The 27,634-nt window shown below is 37.5% G+C and overlaps 3 protein-coding genes across 4 annotated transcripts in view; 1 reads left to right on the top strand and 2 right to left on the bottom strand.

Annotated features, from left to right (window-relative positions):
* Window positions 1-21,592, bottom strand: part of Ace (Acetylcholine esterase) — a 54,533-nt gene extending 32,941 nt beyond the window's left edge. For both annotated transcript variants that reach the window (XM_064696529.1, XM_064696528.1), the window contains exons 1-2: window positions 21,191-21,592; window positions 1,892-2,835 (exon numbers count right to left, since the gene is read on the bottom strand). In XM_064696529.1, the coding sequence (XP_064552599.1) occupies window positions 1,892-2,178 (287 nt within the window). In that variant the 5' untranslated portion in view covers window positions 2,179-2,835; window positions 21,191-21,592. The remainder of the gene's footprint in view (window positions 1-1,891; window positions 2,836-21,190) is intronic.
* Window positions 21,593-24,132: 2,540 nt separating this feature from the next.
* On the top strand, window positions 24,133-26,031 carry LOC135438360 (uncharacterized). The gene is made up of 3 exons (XM_064696656.1): window positions 24,133-24,271; window positions 25,439-25,605; window positions 25,833-26,031. The coding sequence occupies exons 2-3, from the start codon at window positions 25,477-25,479 to the stop codon at window positions 25,914-25,916; spliced, it is 213 nt and encodes a 70-aa protein (XP_064552726.1). The 5' UTR covers window positions 24,133-24,271; window positions 25,439-25,476; the 3' UTR covers window positions 25,917-26,031.
* Ravus (ravus) lies at window positions 25,972-27,612 on the bottom strand. The gene is made up of 2 exons (XM_064696651.1): window positions 27,479-27,612; window positions 25,972-27,409 (listed from the first exon to the last, which is right to left on the bottom strand). Exons 1-2 carry the CDS (start codon window positions 27,508-27,510, stop codon window positions 26,260-26,262), a joined length of 1,182 nt encoding a protein of 393 aa, XP_064552721.1. The 5' UTR covers window positions 27,511-27,612; the 3' UTR covers window positions 25,972-26,259.
* Between the last annotated feature and the right edge of the window lie 22 nt (window positions 27,613-27,634).

Raw genomic sequence — 27,634 nt, forward strand, 5'->3', positions numbered from 1 at the left:
CTCTTTAAATGTATATTTTACTCTAAAAAGTATGCTATTAATTTTTGTGGAGTGCTATGAAATGTTTGAGCTTAAAGGAACTAAACTTTATTAATTCAGTATAAAGAATATAGATATATAGCATATATCATCTAATTCGCATTTTCCATAAAAATAAATGTCCACATGAAGAATCTACATAAATTAAGACTAAGTACAACGGTACTAAGATGATAGAGTTAACTGTGGAATAAGTTGTACTATTCATACACATATTTAGTTTTCTTTAATAACCGTCAATTTAATATATAACAAATGTAAGACATAAAGAAAGTTACTGAGAATTACCAATTCTACTCATCATTACTGCTTCTGTTTTATTTTCTATTATTTAGATTAGTCTGTTCTTTAATTAAGTAAGTTTTGTCTTTTAGACATTTTTCGTCTATCAGTCTGTGTCCGACGTTTTCGACTAAACTTTAGATTTATGCGCGAGTAATCGCAATTCGTGGAATGCATGCGAAAACGGAATTAAGAACATAAACACTTTCCTATAGAATATTCTGACTTATATTATTATTTCCGTCTATCGGTCTGACTGTGCATCTAAGCACAATTCTTGGTGAACTAGAGACTCCAAGCCCCAATTTAAAGAATTTCCTCGAAAGTGTATTTCAGAACATAAAGATAAGATGCTCTCTTATTCGATGGAACATTTAGACTAATTTTAAATTTTAATATGTAGGACCTAACAGTAGAATAAGTAGTATTTATTAATTAATTTTAATTTTTATTTAAGTTGTTTCCATAATAACTGTAAAGCAAACAAAATGTAAAAAAAATATTTATTTTAAATATCTTTACTCGGTTCTGGTTTCAGACAATTATTGTCGTTCTTTCTGTCTGTCCATCTGAACGCCGTTTTTAGGGCAAGTAACTCCAATTTGTGGATATATACTCGTTTGTTCTTGGGCTAGTTAAATTTAATCAATTTTGTGGTCATGCCCACCAGCAGGCGGTTAGCTATGTCTCAAAGACAGTTTGAGAATCACTGCCCAAGAAACGCAGTTTTAGAGTCAATAATTGCTTTGCTTGGTGATGAAAGACACTTTTTTTGATGGAATATATATATAACAATTATTTTCGATCCCTTAAATTTATCCATATTTATATATGCCTAGGTTTTAGGTTTTAATAAAGTTGAAGCTGTTATTTTCCAATTACGAAACTTTTTTCTGAATAGCACTTAAAAGTCAGACTATAATCATTTATTAGATTTCCCTAAGATTCAAATTTCAAGTATTTGGAAATCGTTCTGAGTGGCGGTAACAGCTGCAAATATTTTCCACAGGCAAGCTATTTATTAATATAATTATTTATACTCAGTATGCAAAGCTGGCCGGACAGACGATAAAATATTCCCCATCTGGTCAGTAATTTCCAATCACTATCTTACTACCCTAATTATTTATAATAATTGAATATAATATTGTTGTTTTTTCCCTCTATTCTAAATAAATTTCAACACATTTTTCTTTCTCCTTTTTTGGACTATTATATATATGCTAATTCTAATATTATGTATTCTTTTTTAACCCAGTCTAATAAGATTATTTTAATTTAATTTTAAATAATAAATATGCTGCTCATTAATCGAACTATTTTCAATATGTTACTCTTCGATTTTAAGTATGAACAGCTGAATGTCAAGTATATAAAATACATAGGGTAGACACGCACTTAATTTAGATATATACATATATTTATTTGATTTGTCAGTTTTGGCCGGCTTAGATGCATTGCAGTCGCAATGACGTCACTGGCAGCTAGTTGGGTCAACGGCAGTATTGCATGCCGAATTCTAGGTCAACTACATCTGCAGAGCTAAACGAGCGCAATCCGCTCAACTTACCGCTCCTGCACGCAGGTGGCCGAGAGGCGTGTGGCATCCAAAACGCCGTGCCAGGGCTCGGCCGGCACCGGTTTGCGAAAGCGTAAATCATCGATTGGCGGCTTGGCATAGGGTATGCCCGTATAGACATGCACCTCACGTCCCTGCACCGTCACCGAACGGCCACGCACCGGTCCGGAGCTGGTCTGCACCACCAAACGATCGATGATGCCGCAGACACTGGACAGTTGCAGCGACAGCACGAAGAGCGCGGCGGCCAGCGAGTGGAGACGCAGCCGAGAGACCATGTCGCGGATGTCGATGCGGAAGCGGATGGGAAGGATGCAAAGGATGCGAGCGCGGCTAACGAGATTCGCGAGTGTCCTAGTTAGCGGCCTGTGACGTCACCTCGTTGCCACTTGCCACTTGCCACCGCTTGACGTCGGTCTGGCTGCAGTTGCTGTTGCTGCTGTTTCCGTTTGGTTTTCGGATTAGGTTTGAGGATTAAGTTTTGGGCTTTGGATTTTATGGTGCTGTTTGCTGGCACAGGCCTGCGCTCCGCCAGCGCTTCCCCCGCTGCAACCTACCGCAAATACTTGACGCACTCGTTGCAGCTTTTGTTGGTGTTGCTGCTGCTGTTGTTGCCTCTTATGCTTATTATCCGGTTGTGTTTGTTGCTGCTGCCGTTGTTGTTGTTGCCACTTGAAGCTGCCGTGTGGACTCTGCACTACACATTCTTCCAACACTGCCCCTCTCTGTCTCTCTCACGCTCCGCCACTCTTTCTCTCTCTCTCTCTCTCTGCAGCTCTCTCCCTGTTTTGCACTGGCTCGCCCTCTGTACCTCGCTGTCTGTCTGGGTTTACTTTGACTTTTGGGCTTTTGTTTCAGTTCGTTTCGTTTCCAGTTTTTGTGCAGCTGTTGCACTTTTGTGGCGCCTCCCCGTGGCAGCGGCTCTATTGTTTGAACTGCAAATAGAAAAGGCATTAAGTTATTTGTCTTAGTTTTCCCAGTTGCCACAGCTGCCACAGTTGGCTACGGCTGCTGCTGCTGTTGCTGCCACAAGTGCATGTTGACTTGGCTTGGCTGCCACTCGGTTGCCCCCATTTGTATGCTACGATATTTAGGTATGTTTGCGCTGCTGTGTCTGCGTGTGTGACTGTGTGTTGCATGTTTACCACTCGAGCAAAGATGCAATAGCAACAAGCATAGAAAACTGGAGGCTGCGCTCTGCTCTCGGCTCGCATTCAAAGTTTTGAGTGCCACAGCCCAGCCCCACTCACCGGCTCACTGGCTAACCACTCACTTGCGTATACATATACATGTTTGAATTTATATGTATATACAAATATATATATTTTGTTATATGTTTCATATCGGGGCCACACTCAAGTGTCGAGTTTTGTTTTCTAAAGCTGCTGTTTTTCTGTCCTTTGCGCATGCAAGAACATCGTTAAATGTATTCACATATATATAAATATGAAATATATATATATATATATATATTTTTTTATACATACTTGACTTGTCAATTACAGCATTTAAAGGACCATAAACATCAAAGTGTATCCAAGCTGAGACCAGTCTTAGCAACTTGAACAAATTTCGCAACAGACTCAGCTAGAATCATCCTAAAAAATAAAACCCCTTTATTGGTAGTGGAGCTGGGAAAGTGGGCAAAAAGTGAGGCTCGTGTATGGATGTATTTAGTGAACCAAAGTAGCCAGCTCTTTTAATAAGGAAGGGTATTAATAAAATTATTAAGAATTATAAGAATATAAGTTAAAATAATAGTAGTATTAATCATAAAGGTATTATTTAGAGAACAAAAAAATTTTCTTTTCCGAGACGCAATAATAATGATAATAATAAAAAAATACTAAGAATAACAATGATAATAATAATACAGATAATGATAATAATAAATAATAATAATAAATCATTATAATAATAATACATAATTTTCTTATATATTTCTTTAAATCTATAAGAATTTCAAAAAAGTCCTTGCATATATTTACCCTCTTTAAGCGAGCTAAAATTTTGTCACAAAATATAAAGGGCATAAGATCTCCCTACAAAGTAAACTGCAATCCCAACCATATGCAATATACATACTCTATCACATATCACATAGAGATCATAGAAATACATTAGATCTCAAATTTCAAGGTAACCTATTCATACGAATTACCAGCTTTGTTAACTTCCTATTGGCCATGACAGCATCCGACTAACATATCATAGAGCTTCCAGGACCAATTATTACTTTTTTATGAAAAACTTGCCTGTTTTTAATCAAAGCATATGGAGCACGGAATTCCATATTATGTTTACTATGAATTGCAATTTAAACTAAAACAGTTTCCCAGTTTCATTTTAATTAAAAACTTGTTTTGTTGAAATGCAAAACTTTTTAGGAAGACCCAGAAACAAAGCATAGATAGCTGCCAGATCAAATTTAGCGCGCATTTTGTATATCAAAATATTTGTCTTACAATATTTTCCGTAGAACTTGCGCGCGACGTTTAGTAAACAATTTAATTGTTTTATTAAAAAAAATATATGCAAGCGCCAGGTTCGAATCAAAAAATGGGTACATGCATGTGGAAAACCAGGCACAAGAATCGAACCGTAAGGCAATTAGTTGATTTTAAACATAAGCTGAAGCCCGAATCACCTTTAAATTATGCTTTGCTGAAGATATGTGGACTGAGTACTGACAGTTACTGAAGATTTCAACAAGGACGTTTTCTGCTATCTTTCCAATGATATGTAATCTTCAGACGGATCGGTTTAGTTAATTGCTAGAGTAATTCCCGAATGCTGCAACACACACACACACACACACACCATCAGAGGCTGCAGTTGGGGTTTCCTATTTCCGTTTCGTGGCAAGGAGCATTTCGTATTGACTGCCCCTGCCTTGTCCTTGAGCCAGCAGCTGGATTGCATGATGGCAGCCCATTAGGAAACAAAGTATGTATAAATATATATATATATGTATATGTATAATAGCTATTGGTGGTCGCCGTGCCAGTGTCTACTGCTTCCTGGCGCCGCACTAATTTAAATATTATTTTGCAGCACAATTAAAATGTGATTAGGAGTCGACTGCATTTCTCTTAAATTAAGTCAATTGGAATTCTTAAAACAAGCTGCTCGCGAATGCCAGACTTCAAGTTGGATTTTTTGTTTTTTCAGCCACTGTTGCACTTGACAGTTACAAACTTTGTTGGGGGAGAGTTTCCACTCAACGCCCAACTTCAATTCCAGGAAAAGTCGTTTTAGAACGCATTTCGTTTTTTCTTCTCCTTTTTTCATTTATTTTCTGTTTGTTGTGGATTTTATCCAAGTGGCAAGAAGCGTCTGCGCCTGTCGCGGCTGTTGGCCCGCAGATAAGGCGCCGAGTGCCTAAGTGAATATTTTCTTAATTTCTTGCGGTTGCAGCAGTTTTTCCGCGTCGTTTGCGGTGCTTCCACTTGCCAGCTTCACTAAAAACTTTTTCATAAAAATGCGCATTTTTTATGTGAGCACTATGAGCCAAGGGGGAGCTTAGAGGGGGTTATCACGGCACGGAGGGGCACAAGACGTCAGTTTTGAAATTAAGTTTCATTTATTTTATTTAATTTTTATGCCACACACAATTTATGCTCTCAACTTTAGCTGTGCCAGCAACATTTTGATTAAATTTTTCATAATAGAAAAAAGGATGGAGAAGGACGAGGAGGCGAACTCTATATTTTTATATGATATGAAATGTAAGATCATGGGACTCTTATATCACAAAATATAATCTCGACTGCAAGACAATAAATGCAATGCTCGGCAGCTCGGCTCACCGTTCGAACCAAATCGGTTTCTATTCAAGCTTCGAACCACATTTTCTCACATTGAAAACAGTTTTAAGTGAAAAAATAAATATTTTTATTTTGGCTTCGACCTAGGTTACCTTTTTATGCGCATCTAGTTTGGTTCGAGGTCATGTTCAACATGTAAAAAAAAAAACAGAAATTCGGGCTTGAACCAGCGAGATTCAAACCTGTTTTTCTAACCTTGATTACAGAATGTTAGTCTTAATGCTTTGTATATTATATTTTGCTAGCAATTATATACAAGAAAGGGTAAAACCAAGGGCGGAGGGATGGGGTGCTTAACTTACGCCGCACAAATTTTAATGACATTCAAATTAAATTATAATTTTCAAAGTTTGCAGCAAGGCATAAAGTGTGATGGTATGAGAGAAGCGGAGTAGTCGGGTCAGGGGGTCATGGGGGTAACCCTAACGATACGATGATGATGATGATTATGATGATGATGACAAGGACGCTGGCGCACAGGTGAGCAGGTGAGCGGGGCTTGGGATGGCAGTCAGCCATCAGCTTGACTGTGCAAAGGTCAACTGTGTAAGGGTTGGGCAACAGGGAACCACCCCCACCACACCCCACCGCGTCCCCTTGCCATGGGGCCCGTGTATTTGTTTGTTTTGTTTGCGTTCGCTTTCAGAATTTTTGCGAATTTCGCCTGCTTAAAAGATACACAACAACAGCCAAAAACGAACTCTGAAAGTCAAAGGGTAAACGAGGCAACGAAAACAATTCGGTTAGCATGTGCCGGGTAGCAGGGGATGGGCGAGTCGATGATGGAGTTAGGGTTCGGGGGGGTGGGGAGTGGACTGCCTATATTTGTGTTTTCGTTAAACTGAAACGTTGACGTTGCGCCTGTTTTACCAGCTGGTGTATATAAGTCCATAGTTTTAATTGATGAGTTGAAGAGGGTTGCCGCGACTGGCGTCACTTTATTGATAAATTGGCTCAGGTAAGAGAGACAGCTGCCTGTTAAATATATACCCGTATTTATATATCTTTATATATATATATATATTAAATTAGCCAAGAAAATTGTACTTGAACTTTAAGTGTCACATATTAAAGAAATTCCGAAATATAATTGCAACTGAATTTGATTAACAGCAAATTGTGGAATACATTTCACAGCTTCAACTTTTAAGTGTTTTCTTGTGTAACTGGGTAGGAGGTTTTGCAACCATATCCCCAGCCCAAGGGCTGATTGTGACTGTTTGTTGTCGGTTTTTCGAGAAATTAACGTTGCCTCGTCTTTGAGTTTGTGCAGTTGACCTTTTGTGTGTGGCAACATCGTGTTGCAGCCATTAGCCAAATGTCTGGCGCCATAAAATAAATACGCGGGCGTGGCACAAATCCAAACGAGCCACACGAAACAAATGTTTTGTTCTCGTTTTTGAGCGACTCACAAAAAGTTTAGATTTGCCAATCCGAACAGTAAATACCCTATTTCAACTCTGCAGAAACGCATATAATTCATTAAACATATTAGTTGAGAATATCAGATTGGGCTTCAGCTTTGTATTTGATGTTTAATAAGAAAATGTTAAACTCCCGAGCTAACTTTATTTGAACAAATATGAGTAAAAATTAAAGTTTAAGAGATACACAATCAAAGTATAATTTAAAGAAATTTAAATTAAATAAATAATCATTAAATATATGTTAATTAATTAAATATGAAAAGCTGTTTATACCCTGAACCCATTGAAAATGGGTAAAAAGGGTATCATGTATTTGTGCAAATGTATGTAACAGGCAGACGGAAGCATCTCCGACCGCATAAAGTCTATATATTCTTTCTGTATCTGTATCTGTAAGGTTTTTAATGTCGTGAGTTACCAAATTTGACATGTAACTTATAGAAGAGTAAATCTTTCATTTTATAGCTCTCGCCACTCCGTCAATTGTATGGCTGTAAAGTAGAGACGGTAGCAAGTAGTTGGTTGGTTACAGGTTCGAGTCCAGTTGAGGAAGCTCGTACAAGAGGGTTCAGGGTATCCCCTAGTCTATTTCTAATTATAATTCCAAGTATTATTATTAATATTATTATTATTATTTTTAATATTATTATTATTATAAGCGTGATGGCTCGAGCTCCTTTAATTTATTAAAATCAAAAATGTAATTTTTTATTTTATTTTAATATATTTCTTTCCGATATACTTCGGTTTTCAATGTTCACGTCAACGAGCGCAGCGTGAAAAACAATTGACCTGAAGACGGTTGCCAAGGTGCAGCAAATAAAATTGTTGTATTTATTTAAATTTTTGATTTAACAAATTAAACCCCGGACCTCGAGCCAGCAAACTAAATATATAATTTTATTATAATTATAATAATTATTATTAATTTTGATATTATTACCAATGTTGTTATTATTATCATTTTATTTTATTTAATCCAATGATATTTGTGCCGATTTTCGTAAGCACTTAAGAAGAAAACTCTTTTATTGAAATTTAATAAATTAAAATAAAGTAGCTTATTAAGAAGAAAACTCTTTTATTGAAATTTAATAAATTAAAATAAACTAGCTTATTAAATTTAATAATCTCTATATATAAAACTGTTTGTCCTGACTGAGTGACTGACTGACTGACTGACTGACTGATTGGTGATCAACGCACAGCCAAAACCGTAAGATCTAGGAAGCTGAAATTTTCACTGTAGTTACCTTATGTGATGTAGGTGCACGTTAAGACGGGGTTTCGGGAAATTCCACTCGCAAGTGTGGAAAAATCGCGAAAAACGTTTGTATGTAACTTTCTTGTTTACCATCCGATCGGCCCCAAACTTATTTTCAAAGATCTTTGTTCAAATTCATTTGAGGGGTGTTTCGCACTTTTCGGGGAAAACCCATTCCTCCTTGGTGGAAATGGAGGTCAAAGATTTGGTGGGTGACGTTTCGCGCTCAAATTCATTTCCAGTGATCTATATGAAAAATCATTTGAGACGTGTTTCTCACTTTTCGCAGAATTCAAACTTCTTCGGGGGGAATGCGATTAAAAGATTTTTTGGGCGGCGTTTTAAGTTGTGTCCGATTTGCTTCAAACTTATTTTTAAAGCTCTCCATAAGAACTTAATAAGTACGTATTTCAGCGATTTGGAAAATTCCACCCGCAACAGTGGTAAATTGGCGGAAAACGGTTGTATGAAAATTTTTTGTTTACCATCCCATCGGCCCCAAATTCATATTTAAAGATCTATGTTTAAATTCATTTAAGGGGTGTTTCACACTTTTTGAAAAATCCATTCCTCCTTGGTGGAAATGGAGGTCAAAGATTTGGTGGGTGACGTTTCGCACTCAAATTCATTTCCAGAGATCTATAGGAAAAATCATTTGAGACGTGTTTCACACTTTTCGCAAAATTCAAACTTCTTCGTTGGGGATGCGATTTAAAGATTTTTTGTGCCGAAGTTTTAAGTTGTGTCCGATTTGCTTCAAACTTATTTTCAAAGCTCTCAATAAGAACTTAATGAATACGTATTTCGACGATTTGGAAAATTCCACCCGCAACAGTGGTATATTGGCGGAAAACGGTTGTAAGTAACTTTTTTGTTTACCATCCGATCGGCCCCAAACTTATTTTCAAAGATCTTTGTTCAAATTCATTTGAGGGGTGTTTCACACCTTTTAAAAAATCCATCCCTCCTTGGTGCAAATGGGGGTCGAAGATTTGGTGGATGACGTTTTGTGTTCAAATTTATTTCCAAAGATCTATAAGAAAAATCATTAGAGACGTGTTTCACATTTCTCGCAAAATCTAAACTCCTTCGGTGGAAAATGAATTTTTAAGATTTTTTTGGTGAATTTTAAGAGTTTTCCGATTTGCATAAAAGTTGTTTGATTCCCGTCCGATCAGTTTCAAAATCATTTTCAAAGCTTTTTTGATTTTATAACATACGTGCCACGGGCAAGGCCGGGCTATACCCGCTAGTAATACAATATAACAATTTGACAAAAGTTTGCAAAAAGTTTCATAATAATTAAACATTTATCAAATCTATTAAAGTAGTCTTCAGATAACACCTAAGTTTTTAAGATAATTTCATAAAAATCTAAAAGTGAATGAAAATAAATAAAAAGACTTAAAAATGCAGCCTGCATATTTAATAAAAAATAATGTTGACTAAAAGTAGCGCAGCTTTTTCAACTATATAGCTTAAATTAAAGTAAAGCAAATATCTATCTATATAACGTCCTCAGCTTAATTGAGAGCCAACTGGTTAACGAGCAGTCTTTGTGCAGCATATGGTTTTATTTTTCAGGATGCGCAATATGCAAACATCAGCCGCAGCAGAGGAGGGAGCACGTGCAGTGTATGTGTGTGGCTGTGGGTGTGCGAAGGGGTAGAGGGGTGGGTACACTGAAGGAATTTAGTGGCGCTTCGGTTTTATTGCTCCGACACCGCATGTGGCAGCTGTGAACGCGGTCACAGCAGGGGTGTGGGAGATGTGACCCATCATTAAACAAGTGCCGCGTGGCTACGTCCGGCCACGACTTTAGTGGCACGGCGCCACAGCCGACACAGCCAACACCGACACCGACACCGACCTCGCCTCCGCCCTCGCCACCGGCGCCGCTGGCGCTCGTTAACGCTGAGACGCTCAATTTAGTGCGACCTGCGAGTGGTACGAGTGTTCAGCTTTATGTACACCGCTTGCTTTCGGCTCATTTGAGCTGGGAGCTGACCTTGATGATATCACCATCAGCCAGCCCAGCCGACTCGAAGACATATGCGAATCTCAAGCGGTGTGTGTGTGTGTCTGTGTGAGCTCGGGTCTCGGGTTACTCTGGGGTGTCCCGGTGCTGCACTTAAAGCCAGTCTCGAGAAGGCGGCCAGTGAAAATCAATAATCAAATAAATATGAACAAGTCAACTATCAACAGCAGCCGCCATTTTTTCCTTTTTCCAATTCCATTTTCGTTTTCATTTTCTTTTTCCTTCACGTTTTTCTACTTTTTTGAGAAAGAGCGAGTTTGTCTACCCAATTTAACTGTAAGACGGGCTAACTGGGGTTGGATCTGCTTCCAGCTCGTACGTGGGCGACACACGACCCCGAAAACGTGCAACAAACTCTTGACTCTCGAGCTAATGACATTATTTTATTTATTTATTTATTATATAATCTGAGGCATTGGCATCTAAGAAAGAGTTCTGCATATGCAAGTATGCATGCATGTTGGCAAATAAAACAATATATATATCTCCAGTTGATAAACTAAGTAAAATTAAGCATACGCCGGGTTGTCCAAGGAAAAAAAGATTTCATATGAGAAATATCGTCATTAAATTTGGAACGCATAGATAAAAACATCTCAGATCCCATAAAGTATATATTCTTGATCAGTGTAAACAGCCAAGCTACACAAAATAGTATATATATATATATAAATATAAACAAGTATAGCCCGGCCTTGCCCGTGGAACGTATGTTACAAAATCAATGTTCTCAAAAAAATTTGAAATTATTTTGAAACTTATCGGACGGTAAACAAACAATTTTCATACAAAATTTTTCCGTTAATTTACCAATGTTGCGAGTAAAAATAAGTTTGAAGCAAATCGGACACAACTTAAAACTTCGCACAAAAAATCTTTGAGTCGCATTCCACCCGAAAATGTTTAAATTCTGCGAAAAGTATGAAACACGTCTCAAATAATTTTTCTTATAGATCTTTTGGAAACGAATTTGAGCGCGAAACGTCACCCACCAAATTTTTGACCTCCATTTCCACCAAGGAGAAACGGATTTTTCGAAAAGTGTGAAACACCCCCCAAATGAATTTGAACAAGGATCTTTGAATATAAGTATGGGGCCGAGCGGAACGTAAACAAAAAACTTTCATACAAACGTTTTCCGCCAATTTATCAATGTTGCGGGTGGATTTTCCCAAATCGCTGAAACACCTATTCATTATATTCTTATGTAGAGCTTTGAAAATAAATTTGAAGCAAATCGGACACAACTTAAAACTTCGCCCAAAACATTTTTAAATCGCATTCCCCCCGAAGAAGTTTGAATTCTGCGAAAAGTGTGAAACACGTCTCAAAATTTTTCATATAGATTATTGGAAATGAATTTGAGGGCGAAACGTCACCCACCAAATTGTTTACCCCCATTTCCACCAAGGAGAGATGGATTTTCAAAAGAATGCGAAACACCCCTCAAATGAATTTGAATAAAGATCTTTTAAAATGAGTTTGAGGCCGATCGGATGGTATACAAAAAAGTTGCATACAAACGTTTTCCGCGATTTTTCCACACTTGCGGGTGGAATTTCCCGAAACACCTACATTACATAAGGCAACTACAGTGAAAATTTCAGCTTCTTACGGTTTGGGCTGTGCGTTGGTCACCAATCAGACAGTCAGGACAAACAGTTTTATATATAGAGATTAAAGCTTCCCATGAATTTGTACTTTTGTTGCAGGCAGTTCGGGAGCTCCCGACTAGAGCCTTTTACTTGTTCTTTTTAAAGAAACCCAAAATTTCACAGTAGTTACCTAATGGGATAAAAGTGCACGCTAAGAAAGGTTTTTGAAAAATTTCATCCCCAAGTGTGGAAAATTCGCCAAAAACGTTTGTATGAAACATTTTGAAACATCGTTGTCGTCATTCGAGGGGAATCCATTCCTCCTCGGTATAAATGGTGATCTAGGATCTGGTGGTTGAAGTTTTGGGTTCAAATTCATTTCCTTGGAATTTAATAAAAATAATGAAATTTGAGACCTCTTTCACACTATTCGCTAAATCTAATCCTGTTAGATGGAAAATGCGATTCGAAAGTTATTTGTGCGAAGTTTCGAGTTTTGTCCGATTCAAACATTAAAGCCCTAGATAAGAACATTTATTTAAATCATTTTCCGCAAAATCCAGGGCTCTTTTATGGAAAGTGCGGGTAAAAGGTTTAATGAGCGAAAGTTTATTTTTCGGCTTCAAGATTCTTATTACAAGACTAACATGCGCAGAAAACATTGATTTCCAGCTTGATTATTAGATGGGCCTTCAACATATTTTCATATAGAAAAATACTACGGGCAGATTTGAATTTCCCACCGGCGGGAAATAGGTGAAACAGTTGCATATATACAAAACTTGCCACGAGTAATGCCGGGTATATTATATAGAAACAATCGGGCGAAAAGTACAATTTGTGTCAAAACATTTTCTGTGCCAAATATGGAAATATATTGGAATTCTGATAAATGCTTGAAAGAGTATTTATTGTATGGCATTTTTAATTCTTTCATATCATTAATAGCGCTCTTAAAGAGACAGCAAACCAATTAAAATTGTTCTACTTATAAGCTAAGTTTCTTTGCAATTTAAGGCAACAATAAAATAATATTAAGTATACGCCAGGATGACCAGTGTCTTTTTTGGTTGGCTTTGGCCCCGCCCAGCATGTTGTGTATTAAGTGTTCTTCGTTCTTCTTCTTGCTGCTCCTCTTCTTTCGTTTTGCTCTGATTCTGTAAAATGTCAAATGTGAACGCGGCTTTCACATAAAATGACGCAAGAAATGAAAGCAACTGCCTTTGGGCGCTGCTGCTGCTGGCCAAAGGGCAGCCGCACAATGTCAAAGCGTGACCCAGGCTGTGACGTCACAGCGCTCAGTATAAACGAAACCGAAATCAAAAGCCAAATCTGGCAGATTGGCTATGTGCATGGAAGCTGTATCGTCCTTTCCAGCCCATAAAATCGAGTCGTGGGCTTGAATGGGGCAGGCCGACTAATTAAAATGAAAATATCAGTTACAGCACATCAAGCATACGCCACGTGCCACAGTACTGAATGACGCCACCCCCCCCCCCCCCCCCACTCACACCACATCCTCTAGATGGTTTGATGCATAATGATGCATAATTATGCACTACTGATATTACGCATCGCTAGTTCTTTGCTGCAGCAATCACAGCATCAACTACAGCTAATGATAATGGGGCTGATGCTGATGCTGACGATGATGACGATAATTCAATTAGGTTCATAACAGCGTAAATAGCTTTAATTGGGTTGCCCATGACGATAATCAGTACGTTAAGGGAGTTATATAGGTAGATGGAGGGTTAGCTGGATAGATGGCTAGATGGATACTCCTCCATCTGAAGCTCGAGCTCGTGGCAGATGTCCGGTTTGTGAGCTCTTCAATATGATTCTTACTGAGAGCTGCACAAAATTGTTGGTTTCGAGTTGTTGTTCGGGCTTAACGGGGGGCGGAACTCAAATGGAAATTTAATTGGCATATGCTGTAATTACACATATATTTGATTTGCAACAATAATTACAATTATGCCTCTATTATTTACATTTATTCTGCGCCTGTCAATTAGTCCCAATTCATGTAATTGCCCAGCCAACAGAATTGACAGCGAAAAACGAATTGTTTTTCATTTGCACACATTGCGTTTGCGTAATTAAAATAAACTTAATTAATTTATATACACAGCCAGATAAATAACAATATGGCCAATGACTATTAAGTGTCTGCTAAATTTAGCTGCCACAGCTGCGCTTTAATCTAGCTGCACTGCTTAAAGCCAGGCTGCAAAACCAAAATCGCGTATTCCCACAGACGCAACAGAGCTTTGGCTTACTCCTTTTGACTGGGACATGCGGCATTTGGTGCTTGCTTTTATTTTACCCTTGGCTACATTTTTTATACCCAAGCAGACATTTTAATCCCAGCGCAACCCAACACGCACACACACATGTATATGTGCAAGTGATTATCTATATGTAGAAAGCGCCCTGCGCTACAGTGCTGCGCATTTCAATAGATCTGGAAGAGTTTTATTTGGTTATATGTTGAAATCATGAAGCAGGTTGTATAAAAATTTAAATTACTAAGCTGCGCAAACATATTCAACTTAATATTCTTGTTCTATCGCATACAAGACTTTAAACTACAATTTTTGAGCAGGCAATGTAAGCAATGAAAATAGATTTCTGCACTAAATCTGGGTAGCTGACCTTGAACCCGTAGCTCGAATCAAAATGGGTGGACATTTATTATTATTATTATTATTATTATTATTATTATTATCATTATTATTAATATTATTGATATTATTATTATTATTATTATTATTATTATTATTATTATCATTATTATTATTATTATTATTATTATTATTATTATTATTATTATTATTATTATTATTGTTATTATTAGTATTATTATTATTATTATTATTATTATTATTATTATTATTATTATTACAATGCATAAAGGGAGCAGAATGAGAGAAACTTTGTTCAAGTAAGTTTTCTCCCCCAACTGGATTGAGCGGCCCGTCTAATGCTTCCAATACAAACACCGGATTTTTTAAACGTGCGAAAATAAATGATTAATATAAAATTAGGTGGAGAGCTTAGAACAATTTTTAAAAGGGCTTTCCACAGAAAAATACATATTAAAACGTCGCAAAAGGAAAGCAAAGATAAAATGTTGCATAAATTCATAAAATTTAGATAAATACTGAAATAAATAAACAAAAAAACATTGCACAGATATATAATTTGCTAGTATAAATCTGAAAATGATGTAGTCCAAGCCAGTCAAGTATTAGAACATTAAGAAAACTAGTAAAAAAAATAAATAACAAAAACAAAAAAATACTTTAAATTCTAACAGATTTATGTACAAAAGTGGTGCACAAAGTTGAATTCCCTAAGACATTCGAGTCTCAATAACAAATAAAACTGTGTCCCATGGCGGGGTTAGAGAAAAGGAGAAATGCAACTGAATTTCAATAGGGATAAGCATAAAATCTAATGAGCCTGCAGTAGATAGTAGATAGATAGCAAATCGTATTATTATCGCCAGGCAATGGCCGCAGAGAGAACAGAACTGGGAAACAATAAAAGTAGTCAGCGAAGGGACATAAAAAAAAAGGAGAAGAGGAGAAGCATAAAACTAATGTTAAACAACAGTCATATTCTCTGCCTCTCTCTTTATTTATCGCCCTGTCTCTCTCTTACTCCCCCTTAGTCTCTCACTATGCCTTGTGTTTGTTTCCCGTTGTTATTGTTGGGCTGTCGCCGCCTGCCGTCATTGTTGTCCTTAAGACAATGAAGGCAACGCCATTCCAATGCCCCCCAAGGACATGCAATAAAATTGCGTTTTAATGCTACGTCAACTGTGGCAGGATCTGTTATTTTCTATTTTGTGATGTCCCTTCTGAGGTTATTGCAAAGAAGCTTAAATAACTTTTGTTGCTTTCGATATGATAACCGGGTTCTTGGAGAAAAAGGATCTGTTAGCTTATTATTTTTTTGTGATGTCTTTTCTAAGGTTAGGTAATATTTTTTGCGAAGTGTTTGCTGAGATTATTTCAGATAATCTCAAGGACTTAGTTATCATCAATCACTGCGATAACTTTGATAACTAGATGATTAGAGTATTTTAAATTTCGAAGGATCTGTTACCTTATTAATTTCTTTCGAAATTGTCTTCAATAACTTTCCTTTGAAATTATCTCTGATAGTCTCATGGAACTCTAGTTGCTGTCAATGTTTGACTATGATAATTGGGTTCTTAACGCATATTAAATTTCAAGTGATCTTTTATCCTTTTTATGCAGAGAAGTTCGAAGAGCTCCTGTTGCTTGTGATAATTGACCATAATAGCTGGGTTCTGATAGGATATTAAATTTTCACTTTCGTTTAAATACTCTACACATACGCTAGAGAGCTGGGTATAGACTAAAACAGCGTGCGATTACATTTTGTTAGTTGTTTTATTTATTTGTTTTTTGTTTTTTTTTTTTTTTGTAGGCCTGTTCGTTTGTCCTTCCGATTGTTTAATGACATTTCATTTGCATATTTTTATGGCAAATGTGAATTTTATGTGTTGCTCGATTCCGGAACACGCCAGCCAAAGGAACAAATCCGCCAGCACTCTTACACACACACACACACACACTCAAATCCCAGCCGCAAAGGGGACGCGTGGCAAAGAAAAAAATACGTACATATATATGTATATAAATTATATTCGAGCCAACGAAATCCCGTGGAGTGAAGCAAGTGCAAATAATTCTCCGAACAACAAAAAGAAAATGTGTAAAGCGCACAAGGAAAAGGAAAAGCTGGCAAACAAACATAAAAGTGCAAAACAATTCTCAAGTGTTTCACGCTTTAAGCCTTGTGCCTTTGTGCGCTTTTTACTTTTCCATTGGCATTGAATCGAGAAATATGCGCAAATAAATAGAGGAGCCGCCTCCGAGAGGCAGTCGCTTTGTGGATTTTGGAATCGCTGAAACCGCACCCAAGAAGCCAACAGCTCCCACGCTTCAGTTCTCCATTGTTAGTTAATATATATTGATTCAATTAAGTTTGTGAACTCGCTGAAAGCGACATGCAATTCGGATAGTTCAGTCCGAATGCATTTGGGGTGACAAGAGGAATACGATATATGCCATATATATGTATATCTAGCTGCCGGGGCAAATCTCCGCTTAATTTGTGCACTTTAAATGACCAAATGATTTGTCTGTGTCCGCACGCATTTCTATACGCGGAATCTCCATCGGCTGGGGCTGGGGCTGGGGCTGGGAGGCTGTGGTCTGCTGCTGTGTAGATGTGCAGCAACAAATGGTCATTGTGCGCGCAAATGAACTGCTGCATTGTGGCCCGGGAATTTGTGGTCACGGAGTTCTCTGACACGATGAGCACGATGAGATGATGCCAAGCGGAAGTCGACTGCAGTCCAATTCCAGAAGTGACTGACAATGATTCAAGCGTGAATAGTTCGCTAAACTGGCTACACCAAGAGGAAATCATCCCAGCTCAAACTCGAGCAATTTTATTTGAAATTAAAAAACATAAAAGCACTTGTTTGTCCTATAAAACAAGAACAGCTTCTGCTCACATTTATTTTGGCTTCCTTTATTGTGATAATATATGATATCATGAGAACAAAACATGACAAAGCATCTGTCGGAATACTTTGAAATGTGAATATGTAAAATACTTAAGAATATATTTCATATGAGCTTATTTTGGTCTATTTTAAATCTTTGTCAATATGCAAAGAAAATGCATTTTTCGTTTCGCTTTTAATCGCCTTTTGTCACATTTTCTTTTGAACATTTTCCGCTGAACAGACTGATTCCTAACATGATCTCATTTTGCAAAATATTGCCCTTTAAAAGAAATATATGCAATAAAATGTAAAGAGCACAACCTAATGTGTCTTTTACAGTCAGTTTCAAAATAATGTAAGGCAAATTCCGAGTAAGTTAGGGAATAAGAATGGAATAATAGCACAATAATATATAATAGATATTATACAATCGTAGATTGTAAAAGGAAACTAAAGAAAATATTACAAAAGCACAAGCATTCGTCAAAAGTCGACCTTAAGCTTATATTAAACTTAGTTGTAAAAAGAAACAAGCTTGTATATATGCAATTCGAAGAAGAACATATAACAATAAAAATATTAAAAGACCAAACTAGCTTTATTCTATCAGCTTCCATATTTTGCACTCGAAGTATCTTGAATAATTTACTATGAAAAAATTCGCCGGCGAAACTAAAAGCTATAAAGAAATGCTATTTTTGACACGAAGGTATTTGAAAAACAAAAACGCATTTCTAAACAAAAACTAATTTTTCGACCAATTCTTTTCATAGAGCTCGGGTTGGATATTGATAACAATTCATCGTATATAATGAGCATAGTGAAACTTGTATATGACGAGCTTATGCAGATGTACATACTGCCTGCAACAGAAAGACAGAACCACGACTACGACTAAGAGTCTTATTCTCATAGAAACAGATAGAGATCCAGAAGGCTAGAAGACCAGAAGGGTAAACAGACCGACAGACAGACAGGCTGACTGACTGACTGATAGACAGACAGATAGACAGAGAGGCTGACAGAGGGATAGGCACACAGACAAATATGATCTGATATGATTGACTTATCTGTTAATGATGACAGAAAAGAATATATATACTTTATAGCGTCAAGGAAGTCCCCTTATATGCGTTGAACATTTCATGAAAACTATAATATCCTCTAACAGATTATATAAATAAGAAGAAATTTTCTATGCTTTTTTATCATATTAAACACGTTTGACTCTCGCTGGCATTGCACACATACTATATTTATTTTTGCAAACTTTAAATAGGGCTTAGCTTGGACATTTTCATTTGTTGCGAGTTATTTATGTAGTTTTTATATAAATATATTTTTGAATTTTGTGAAGCCTTTTAAAAACTGGCTTCAAATGCGAATGAAATCAAATTAATCTTTTTTTTTTATTATTTGTTTTATGTGGGTTCTAGTTTGTTGAAAAAACTCGGTGTACATACATTTTTTTCAAAAACCAAAGGCAAATTAAATCATTTTGCACATAGCACAAAATTGTTTATAAAAGAGGAATTTTGCAATTCTATTTGGCTCACATTTAAATGTACAACAAATTTTTAAGAATTTATATGAGTGCTCTATTTTGAAGTGCCCGACTAGGTGATACCCTGAAACTCTTATCAACACCAAATGCGAAAATGTGAAATTTTGTGACTCTAGCTCTTTTTTCTTAGTTTTAATTTTAATAAGTGCCAATCAGAACTCAGAAGTGTTCTATAATGCGCTTAGAATCAAGTTTGGGGTTTGTATAATAAACAGGATTAAGAATAAGATCTATAAAAAATAAGATATTTGCTCAATATCTTTCGATATAGATTATTATCGATTGCTTGGAAACTCGTATGTGCGGAGGACCTACGTTCAAGTCTCTAACTCTTCTAAGATCGACGCGTTTATACATACGGACAGACGGACAGACAGACGGATATGGCTAGATCGACTCGGCTATTAATGCTGATCGAGAATATACATACTTAATGGGGTCGGAGATGCTTATTTCAGCCTGTTACATACATTTGCACAAAAACATAATACCCTTTTTAATGGGTTCAGGGTATGAATAAAAACAGATCAAAGTATTTTAAAATGTTTGTTTAATTTCTGTGCACTGATTTAATATGAAAAAAAAAATAAAAAAAAATACACAGAACAAATAACAAGCAAAAACTTAAAAACATTTGTAAAAATTCAACAAAATAGCAGATTTTTGTTTAAATTGTGTTTTCTCTTTGGGTGTACACAACATAAATCCATATAAATCTCAATCTAAAGTGCAGTCTCCGCACATATCGTGAAAGCCCACAAAAAAAAGTGGATGGACCACATAACGGGCATTGAGTTTGGACAGATGTTTGCAACAGTGTGGCATTTTTATAGAATATAAATAGGCCCCATGATTGCAGCGTAGAATCAAATAGAATGGAACTCAGATGGAATGGAACCGAATTCCACACGCAATCGCAATCAGCGAGATCATCATCACGATGATGATGTGCTATGATATGATGTGCTGTGGCTAGTTATAGTTATAGTTATAGCTATGTTTGTTGCTATTGTTGTTGCTGCTTTAAGTGTGATAAATCGACAGTGAATTAAGCGAAATTTGTGTGCGAGCGTTTTTGCCCTACTTTACAAAACAAACTACAAATAAGAAAAGAACTAGCAACAAAAAATGAAGTATAACAATTGTACAACTTTTTCACAATGATTAAAAGGTAAGCAGCGCAGAAGATGAAGAAAATAAAATGTACTTCATCCGAAATAAAAAAGTGTCTTTTCATCACAATTTCAAATGTTGCTCGCTGTCAAGTTATGTGTGTGTGTGTGTGTGTGTTTGTGTGTGTGTGTGTGTGTGTGTGTGTGTGTGTGTGTGTGTGTGTGTGTGTGTGTGTGTGTGTGTGTGTGTGTGTGTGTGTGTGTGTGTGTGTGTGTGTGTGTGTGTGTGTGTGTTTGGGTACAGGTGTGCGCGAAAGCCGCCCGAGCGGAAGTTATGGAGCCTACGTGCCAAAAAATAAAAAAAAAACATGCATATACATAACTGTGCCTGTGTGTGTGTGTCTATACAAAATTTCACTTTCGCTGTTTTGGATTGTTTTTCTTGCTTCTCCGCTTTCTTTTTTTCCTTTTTTTGACAGGCAGCACAAGCGGGCAGACATTGAGGCAGCCATCGCGGCAGCCAGTCGATAAACCACCAATACCTGCAGAATCCAGAGTGTGTGTGTGTGTGTGCGAGAGTGTGCGTGCCTTACATATACAGCAATGTGTATATAAACAGGCAAATTATGAATTTGTAGGACACTTTCGCCTGGTCCCACAGCCAGGCTTTGATTGTGTGAGTGTGTGTGCGTGTGCTGCAAATTGCTAAGGACTTTACGGATCAAGGAACTCATCAAAAATCGTTAAATGCAAAAATCGGTATCATAATAATATGAGTCTTTCAACAACATCATACCTTACCCCTCGACCCTTCCCGAACCTCCCTTCCCACCTTGCCCCACACTTGCTAGGCAGCGGCAACAGCAGCTTTCAGTCGATAACAGCCGTTCATGCAAAGGATTTACTTACCTTGAGCTTTTGTGCGTTCAGAACTGAAGGTTTTCTCTCTCGTTCTCTCTGCCGTTCTACATGTCACTGCTTAAGTTTTTTTTGTAATTCTTTATTTAAAGATTTAAAATTGATGCGTTTTTATTGCTGCGAAAATTTGATAATTCTTTTACTATGTCACTGTTATTTTGGTTATAATTTGATGCCACCAAAACTGGGAAATTCACACAAATACACAATCTTAGTCTTTACATGTGTATGCGTGTGTGTGGAAATACACGTATGCTGAAATTTACTTGTGCATTGTTTTTATAATTATTAATATTCTTATTATTATTATTTTATCTTTTTGCGCACTCAAATCTGCCGTCGATTCGCCGCTGGAATGCAGTTGCTCGCAGAGCTTCTGTTCATTACACGACGATGTCTCTAGCTAAACTAAAGTGAAAAACCATCGCAATGCGTACTTTAAACTGTGCTACAAAACATACGGACTACGACTACGATGTGCGCTCGGCTTTTCGCTCTTGCCTCTGATTTTGCTCTCCGCTCGCATACTCTCTCACGCGGCTGTTCCCGCTACAGTAGCGAGCCCTGCACAGTGTGCCAAAATTGGTACTTTTTCGCTCAACATTTGTATTGCTTTCGATATATGTATATATATTTCTATGTATATAATATATGTCTTTTAATATGCGAATTAAATAAGTTAGAATTGATTCAAAACGAGAAGTTTTTCTCGAAATTTTAGAATTTATTATCATTATATAATAATATTATATAATATACAATAATTTTAATAAATTAAGTATATAATTAATTTCGAAGAACTGAAGTTAGAATAACGCCAAAGTAAATAAGATATGTACATTAAATGTATTAAAATCATTTTGTTTTGCTGGTAGCAGACTTTGTTTAATAATATTTAATTTATTATTTCATGTTGTTTAATGAATGAATAAAAATGTTTTGCATAGTGTATGATTTATTTTATTTAGTATGTCTATTATGTATGCATATTATACATTTTATATATTCCTATATCAAACCAAGTTACACAATCTAGACTATATTAAAAAAAAAGTTGCACATACAATATCATTAAGAAACCTTTAGAAATATAATTGCAATTTGCTAATGGAACCACAGTGCACAGTGCCTCTGACTGACTGGCCATAATCATCGTTCACGCTTATTAGGAGCGTCGGTGCCGTTACTTTGCTCGTAACTGTTATACGGCAAGTCGTTGCGCTGTTTCCGTCTCCATCGCAACGCCTTTCTGTATTATGGCCAAGGAGCTTTTTTTCGCATGCTTTCTTTGTGTTTGTTGTTTGTTTTTGTTGGCAACTTTTGGCAGTCGTTGCCCCTCAGCTCTTTGCCCCTCAAATTTTGCGGCTTTTGCTGCTGTTATTGTTGTTGTTGTTAATTCTATTTCACTCGCTCCCGCTCTATTTCTCTCCCTCTCTTTATCTCTATCTTTCTCTCTCTCTCGCTTACTCTCACTCTCTCTGCCTACTTTGTGCCTAACAAAATTTCATTATCTCTAGTGGCCGTTTGTTTATTTATTTGTCGAGTGTTTTACGTTTGGCGCGGGGAGCGGGGCCGGCGGTACTGAAGAGGCTGAGTTGCCCATTCTAATAGAATACTTTTTGTTGGGCAAATGTTGTCAAAGCTTTATGGCTAACACACACTTACATGCACACACTTAAGTAGTCGTATATGAATATACACATACAAATATACCCGCTGATATTCATGCATCTTCTGCTTTCTGAAATATATTTCTAATTTGTGCACATTTCGCCTGTTTAGTTACCACTGTAAGGCCCCCAAAAATCGATCGCACGTTGTCCGGTTTTATTACAAACACACGCATGCACAAGTAACAGCACACACACACATGCACACGGACACTCGCAATATTTGAAACTTTTTCTTTTACAAACACAAACACTAACGTTTGCAGCTGTTTTTTTGCCGCTGATTTATGCTATAGAATTTGGCAGTTTGCTAATCAGCTGTTGATTTTAATTGGTCTAGTTGGGCCCCTTATCAGGCACATATATTAAATAACAGTTATTGCAGATTATATTTTGCGACATTTCTGGCACTCAATAATTTTTTATTGTCCAGCTCCTTCGAGTATCGAATCTTAACCAAATATATTCTTACAAAAATGCCGCACACAACAAGAGAAGTGGACGACGACTCACGACAGAATGACGAACAGTTAAATCGCAGTAATCGGCGACAGCGGCGCCAGTAACGGTCCAAAACAACAGCTGCAAATCGGCGTCGACATCCGCGGGATACGCGCACAACAACAACAACAAAATCTAAAAAAAATGAAAGCAAAAGAACTGTTATGAAAACATTGGGCAGCCGCGCCAAGCTTTTACCTTCAGCTGTGTGCAAAAGCTTGGGCTTCTTCTATAAATATAACGTATAACAGTTTTGAAGCTTGCAGCTGGTGAGCGCTTTTGTCACACCTGAAAGCTGAAATCAGAGTTAGAAATGGTTTTTAAGCTATGCGCCAAGTTGAATTAAAATGTTAATAAGCTCGAAGCAATTTGTATACCCCGTATAAAGAAAGATAATGAAGCGATTTTTGCGCTAGATACCACGTATCGCTCGTGATATCGTTTTTTATCTACGATTAGGTTACAATTTAAGTTTTGCGGGCAAAAGCATGTTTTAAGTATCAACTAGACGATATATTAACATTAAAATAACACCTATTTTAAGCTCTACCCGAACGCATATTTCTCGTTAAGAAAGTTAAATGGGATTCGTTTTCAAGGGTCTTCTAAAATCTTCATATATTCGCATCCTGACCATTTCGGCGGGAAAAATTCAAAATGCTGATCTTCAGCGGTGCATTTGCTGCACCCGTTAATTCGAAAGCTTTAAAGCGCTTTCAAGCTGCATAAATTAAGCTTAGCATGCTTTTAGGCCGCGAAAAGCTATCAATTACAAAAAGCTGGCAACCCTGTGCGGCACTCGCTTAAAACTTGTTGCGCCAGTTTTGTTTAGTTGTCGCTTTCATCTCGTCCCACTCGAACGTCGCCCCGTCCGCAACCGCAACTGCAATCTCTCTCTAAGGTGGGTCATTTGTTTTTATTTACGTTCATGTTGTTGTTGTTTGCATTACTTGGCGTAGGCGCGCATTAAACATTTATTTATAAATGCAGCACAACCCATAAAGTATCTCGCCGATTTGTTTTGTATTTAGTGTCATGTTAAATACAGCAGTAATTATCACACAATTTGAAAATTGTTTAACATAAGCTGGAAATGCAGCCACGCCCGTAACGAATTTGCATAATCTTGGCTGCTAGATCATCAACAAATTCGTGGTGCGTAAGTTGTTCGGAGCGCCTGCTGGCAAAAACAATATCAGCAGATGCGTCAGGCGGACCATAAACTTTGCCTCGTTTTTCCAAAACTAAAAACATTTCAATTAACACATGATTTGATAACACGAAACTTGGCTACGCTACGTTTATACTCAAAAGTTGTTTTTGAAAAAAAAAATATATACATTATTTTTCTTATTTAAAATAGAAGTGTTTAATATTCTATTAAAAAATTATCTTAAAATTTATGTGCACATATGTACATATATGATTCCTTTTATTAAAAAACTTTTTCTTTCACTTTTCCCAAAATTTTTAATTTCTTTTAAGATTCTTTTATGACAACGAGAGATTGTATTTTTATTAAACAAATAATTATAGACGTTTTTTTTTTTCAATATATATCAGTGTCAGGTATATAACAATTTTAAATGTATACCCTATAAATATAGGGATTATTTAAAAACGGAATAATTTAATAAATCTTCCGAATTTTGGATGATATTTACATATACAATTTTTTATTAAATATAACGAAATGTTAGAAGTTCTTGATGTCACTAGGAGCGTCTCTAGCTTGTTGACATAGTTAGTTGTGCATATTACTCACTGTCTTACCTCGGTTTACATACAAAGATATATCGTCATATCTATTTACGTCAACGTTCACGTAAAACAACACCAAATCGGTCGTTCCAATGTTTGTCACGCATTTTCAAAGCCAAATTCTGTAGCAAAAGTGAAATTTCTGTGGAATGCAGTTGATTTCCATTTCTTTACCCATGAATGGTATGTATGGATAGAAAGATAAATGTATATATAATGCTATCTGTAGAACCAAATGAATGCATTAAGCCGCTCGAAGCTTGTTTTGCACACTATGAATGACCGCTTTTATTTCTTATCTTTTAAGCTTAAAACGAACTCAATAAACAAATCAACTGATTGAAAATGGGTAATCCAGTGTGGTTCATATTCTGGCTGCTGGTCTTCTGGATCATCTCCCTGGCGGTCGCATTCTTCTGTGCCTTCTTCTACATCGTAATCTACACACTTGTTGTGTGCATTCCGGGCCTCTCGGTAAGTGCCGGGCAGGGGGCGGGCGTCGAATATATGTATATTCCACAATGACATCATATCATTATTTATGTAGTTGCCGAGTGCCGGCCGCTTATCGCAATTTGTAGATTTTTGTACAATTACTCACCTAACTAAGTCAACTAGTCTTATGATAAAAAAAAAAATTAAAAAAAGATCCCTTATTTATAAATGCCAAAATTAATCGCGTCTATTCCATTATATTACAGGGCATATCCGATGTGCTGCTGCAGGGCCTACAATTCCCGCATTATTGCGCCAAGGCCATGGTGGACTGCAAGCCCCCATTTTAATAATTTACATTTATATTTTGATATGACATAATCTTAAGTGCAATAATTATAAATGTTCATTTTATCAGACTTTTTTATTTTTTTAAACGATAAATAATAATTAATTATTATAATATTTGTAAATGGTCTTTTTTTTATAATCAATCTCTAAGCGATAACGATTACTAAGAGATAAGAGCGACTCATGGTTGCAATTGGTACAGAGCCGGCTAGAGAATGGTCATGAATGGAGGAGAATCCTTATACTATAGAAGTCAATATTAACAATCTTTGCTACAAAATCTCGCATTTATGTTAGGGAGTATGGTTTGAACTGATTCCATTGACTAAGCCCGCGGCGCCCTCATTTGGTGGTCGAGGCAACTGTTGCAATCTGCTGGCTGCTGCCGGGAGCATCTGATGCAGCTGCTGTCGCTGCAGCAGGATCTGGAGGTGTGTCTGTTGTATTCGTGGCGGGCAGTGCATCGCGCTCGTTAATCGCACGCAACTCCAGTTCACCAATTAGCTGCATGACACGTATTTTGCCCTCGGTGGCCAATTTGGGCGGCAGCCCTTTGACCGTGGCACAAATGCTGTCAAAGAAGAGATCCAGAGAGTCGCGCGGTGCGGGCTCTATTGAGGTGAGGTGCTGCAGTTGATAGGACTGCAGTTGCCTGGACGCATACGACTGCAGCTGGGGCTGGCGCAAGGGCGTGTAGCAGCCGGTCGCAATGGGCGTTATGGTCGCCTTTGAGGTGATCTCATGCGAGCCAATCATGGGTGTAGCACCCGTGCTGGGCACCTTTGTCAGCGGTGCCGTCACCTTTTTAATTGTAATGCGACACGGCAGCGGCGTGGATGCCGCGGGCTGGCAGTGTGTGGATAATTGAGTAGCTGGCATTAGCTGTCCGTGCGGCGTTTCATTGATGGTTACTTGCAGCGGCAAATTCTCAAAAATACCGGAGTGCTGAGAGTCTGTTTCCGAGACGCGACGCTTGCAAGCCGGTTCATATTCCGAATCTATATCTCCATCGGCACCGGCATCTGCGTCTGCATCTGGATTGGCATCAGCATCCGCTTCTGGTTCCGCCCCTTCGTCATCTGCCTCAGCCTCTGCATCTTCCTCCTCCTCCTCATCTTCTTCGGCTTCGTCATCCTCGTTGTCCGCTTCCGTCTTGCACAAGTCGCTTGCTGTGGCAAATTGTAGCGGCAATAGGCTCATATCATCATCGTTGTACTCCCACTTGACATCGTCCACCTGGGGCTCCGCTTTGAATATGACCGACTTGCGCTGTGCGTTTTCCGAATGCTTGATGCTGCCCTCGTGCTTGCCCAGATCGGAGCGCTTCGCGCTTAGGCGACACTCACAAATGGCGCAGAACACAAAATGCGGATCCGTTTCATCCAGTATAATCCACGGGTATATGGATTGGTATTCGGGCTTTGTTTTCGGTCGCGGGTACTTCAGCAACGCGCACGGCCTGCGCGGTCTGTACTCCGATCGCAGAGCGTCGCTACGGGAGAATTGGTCAATTATATAACCTCTGCATGTCATCAAGACATTAATTAAATCAATTACTTACAGTTTTTCCTGGGTTAATTGTAAATTTGACATTTATTTTTGCTTTCGACAAATATAAACAAAATGTGTTCAGTGTGACCGAATCTGCTGTCGTGAAGAGGACAAAAATACCAAAGATAAAATACTAACTTATATACTAAGTGACGTAAGTGTAAGA

Source organism: Drosophila montana, unplaced genomic scaffold (genome assembly GCF_035044405.1).
Source record: "Drosophila montana isolate Dmon_TW-CO22-7 unplaced genomic scaffold, ASM3504440v1 contig_3848_1, whole genome shotgun sequence".
Lineage (NCBI taxonomy): Eukaryota > Metazoa > Arthropoda > Insecta > Diptera > Drosophilidae > Drosophila > Drosophila montana.

What these genes read in the sequence shown, in the direction of transcription:
- LOC135438360 (XM_064696656.1), top strand. Translation starts at nt 25,477, where the DNA reads ATGGGTAATCCAGTGTGGTTCATATTCTGGCTGCTGGTCTTCTGGATC. An exon ending in TGTGCATTCCGGGCCTCTCG is followed by an intron (nt 25,606 to 25,832) that starts GTAAGTGCCGGG and finishes ATTATATTACAG; the next exon opens with GGCATATCCGATGTGCTGCT.
- Ravus (XM_064696651.1), bottom strand. Translation starts at nt 27,510, where the DNA reads ATGTCAAATTTACAATTAACCCAGGAAAAACT. An exon ending in CAATTAACCCAGGAAAAACT is followed by an intron (nt 27,410 to 27,478) that starts GTAAGTAATTGA and finishes ATTCTCCCGTAG; the next exon opens with CGACGCTCTGCGATCGGAGT.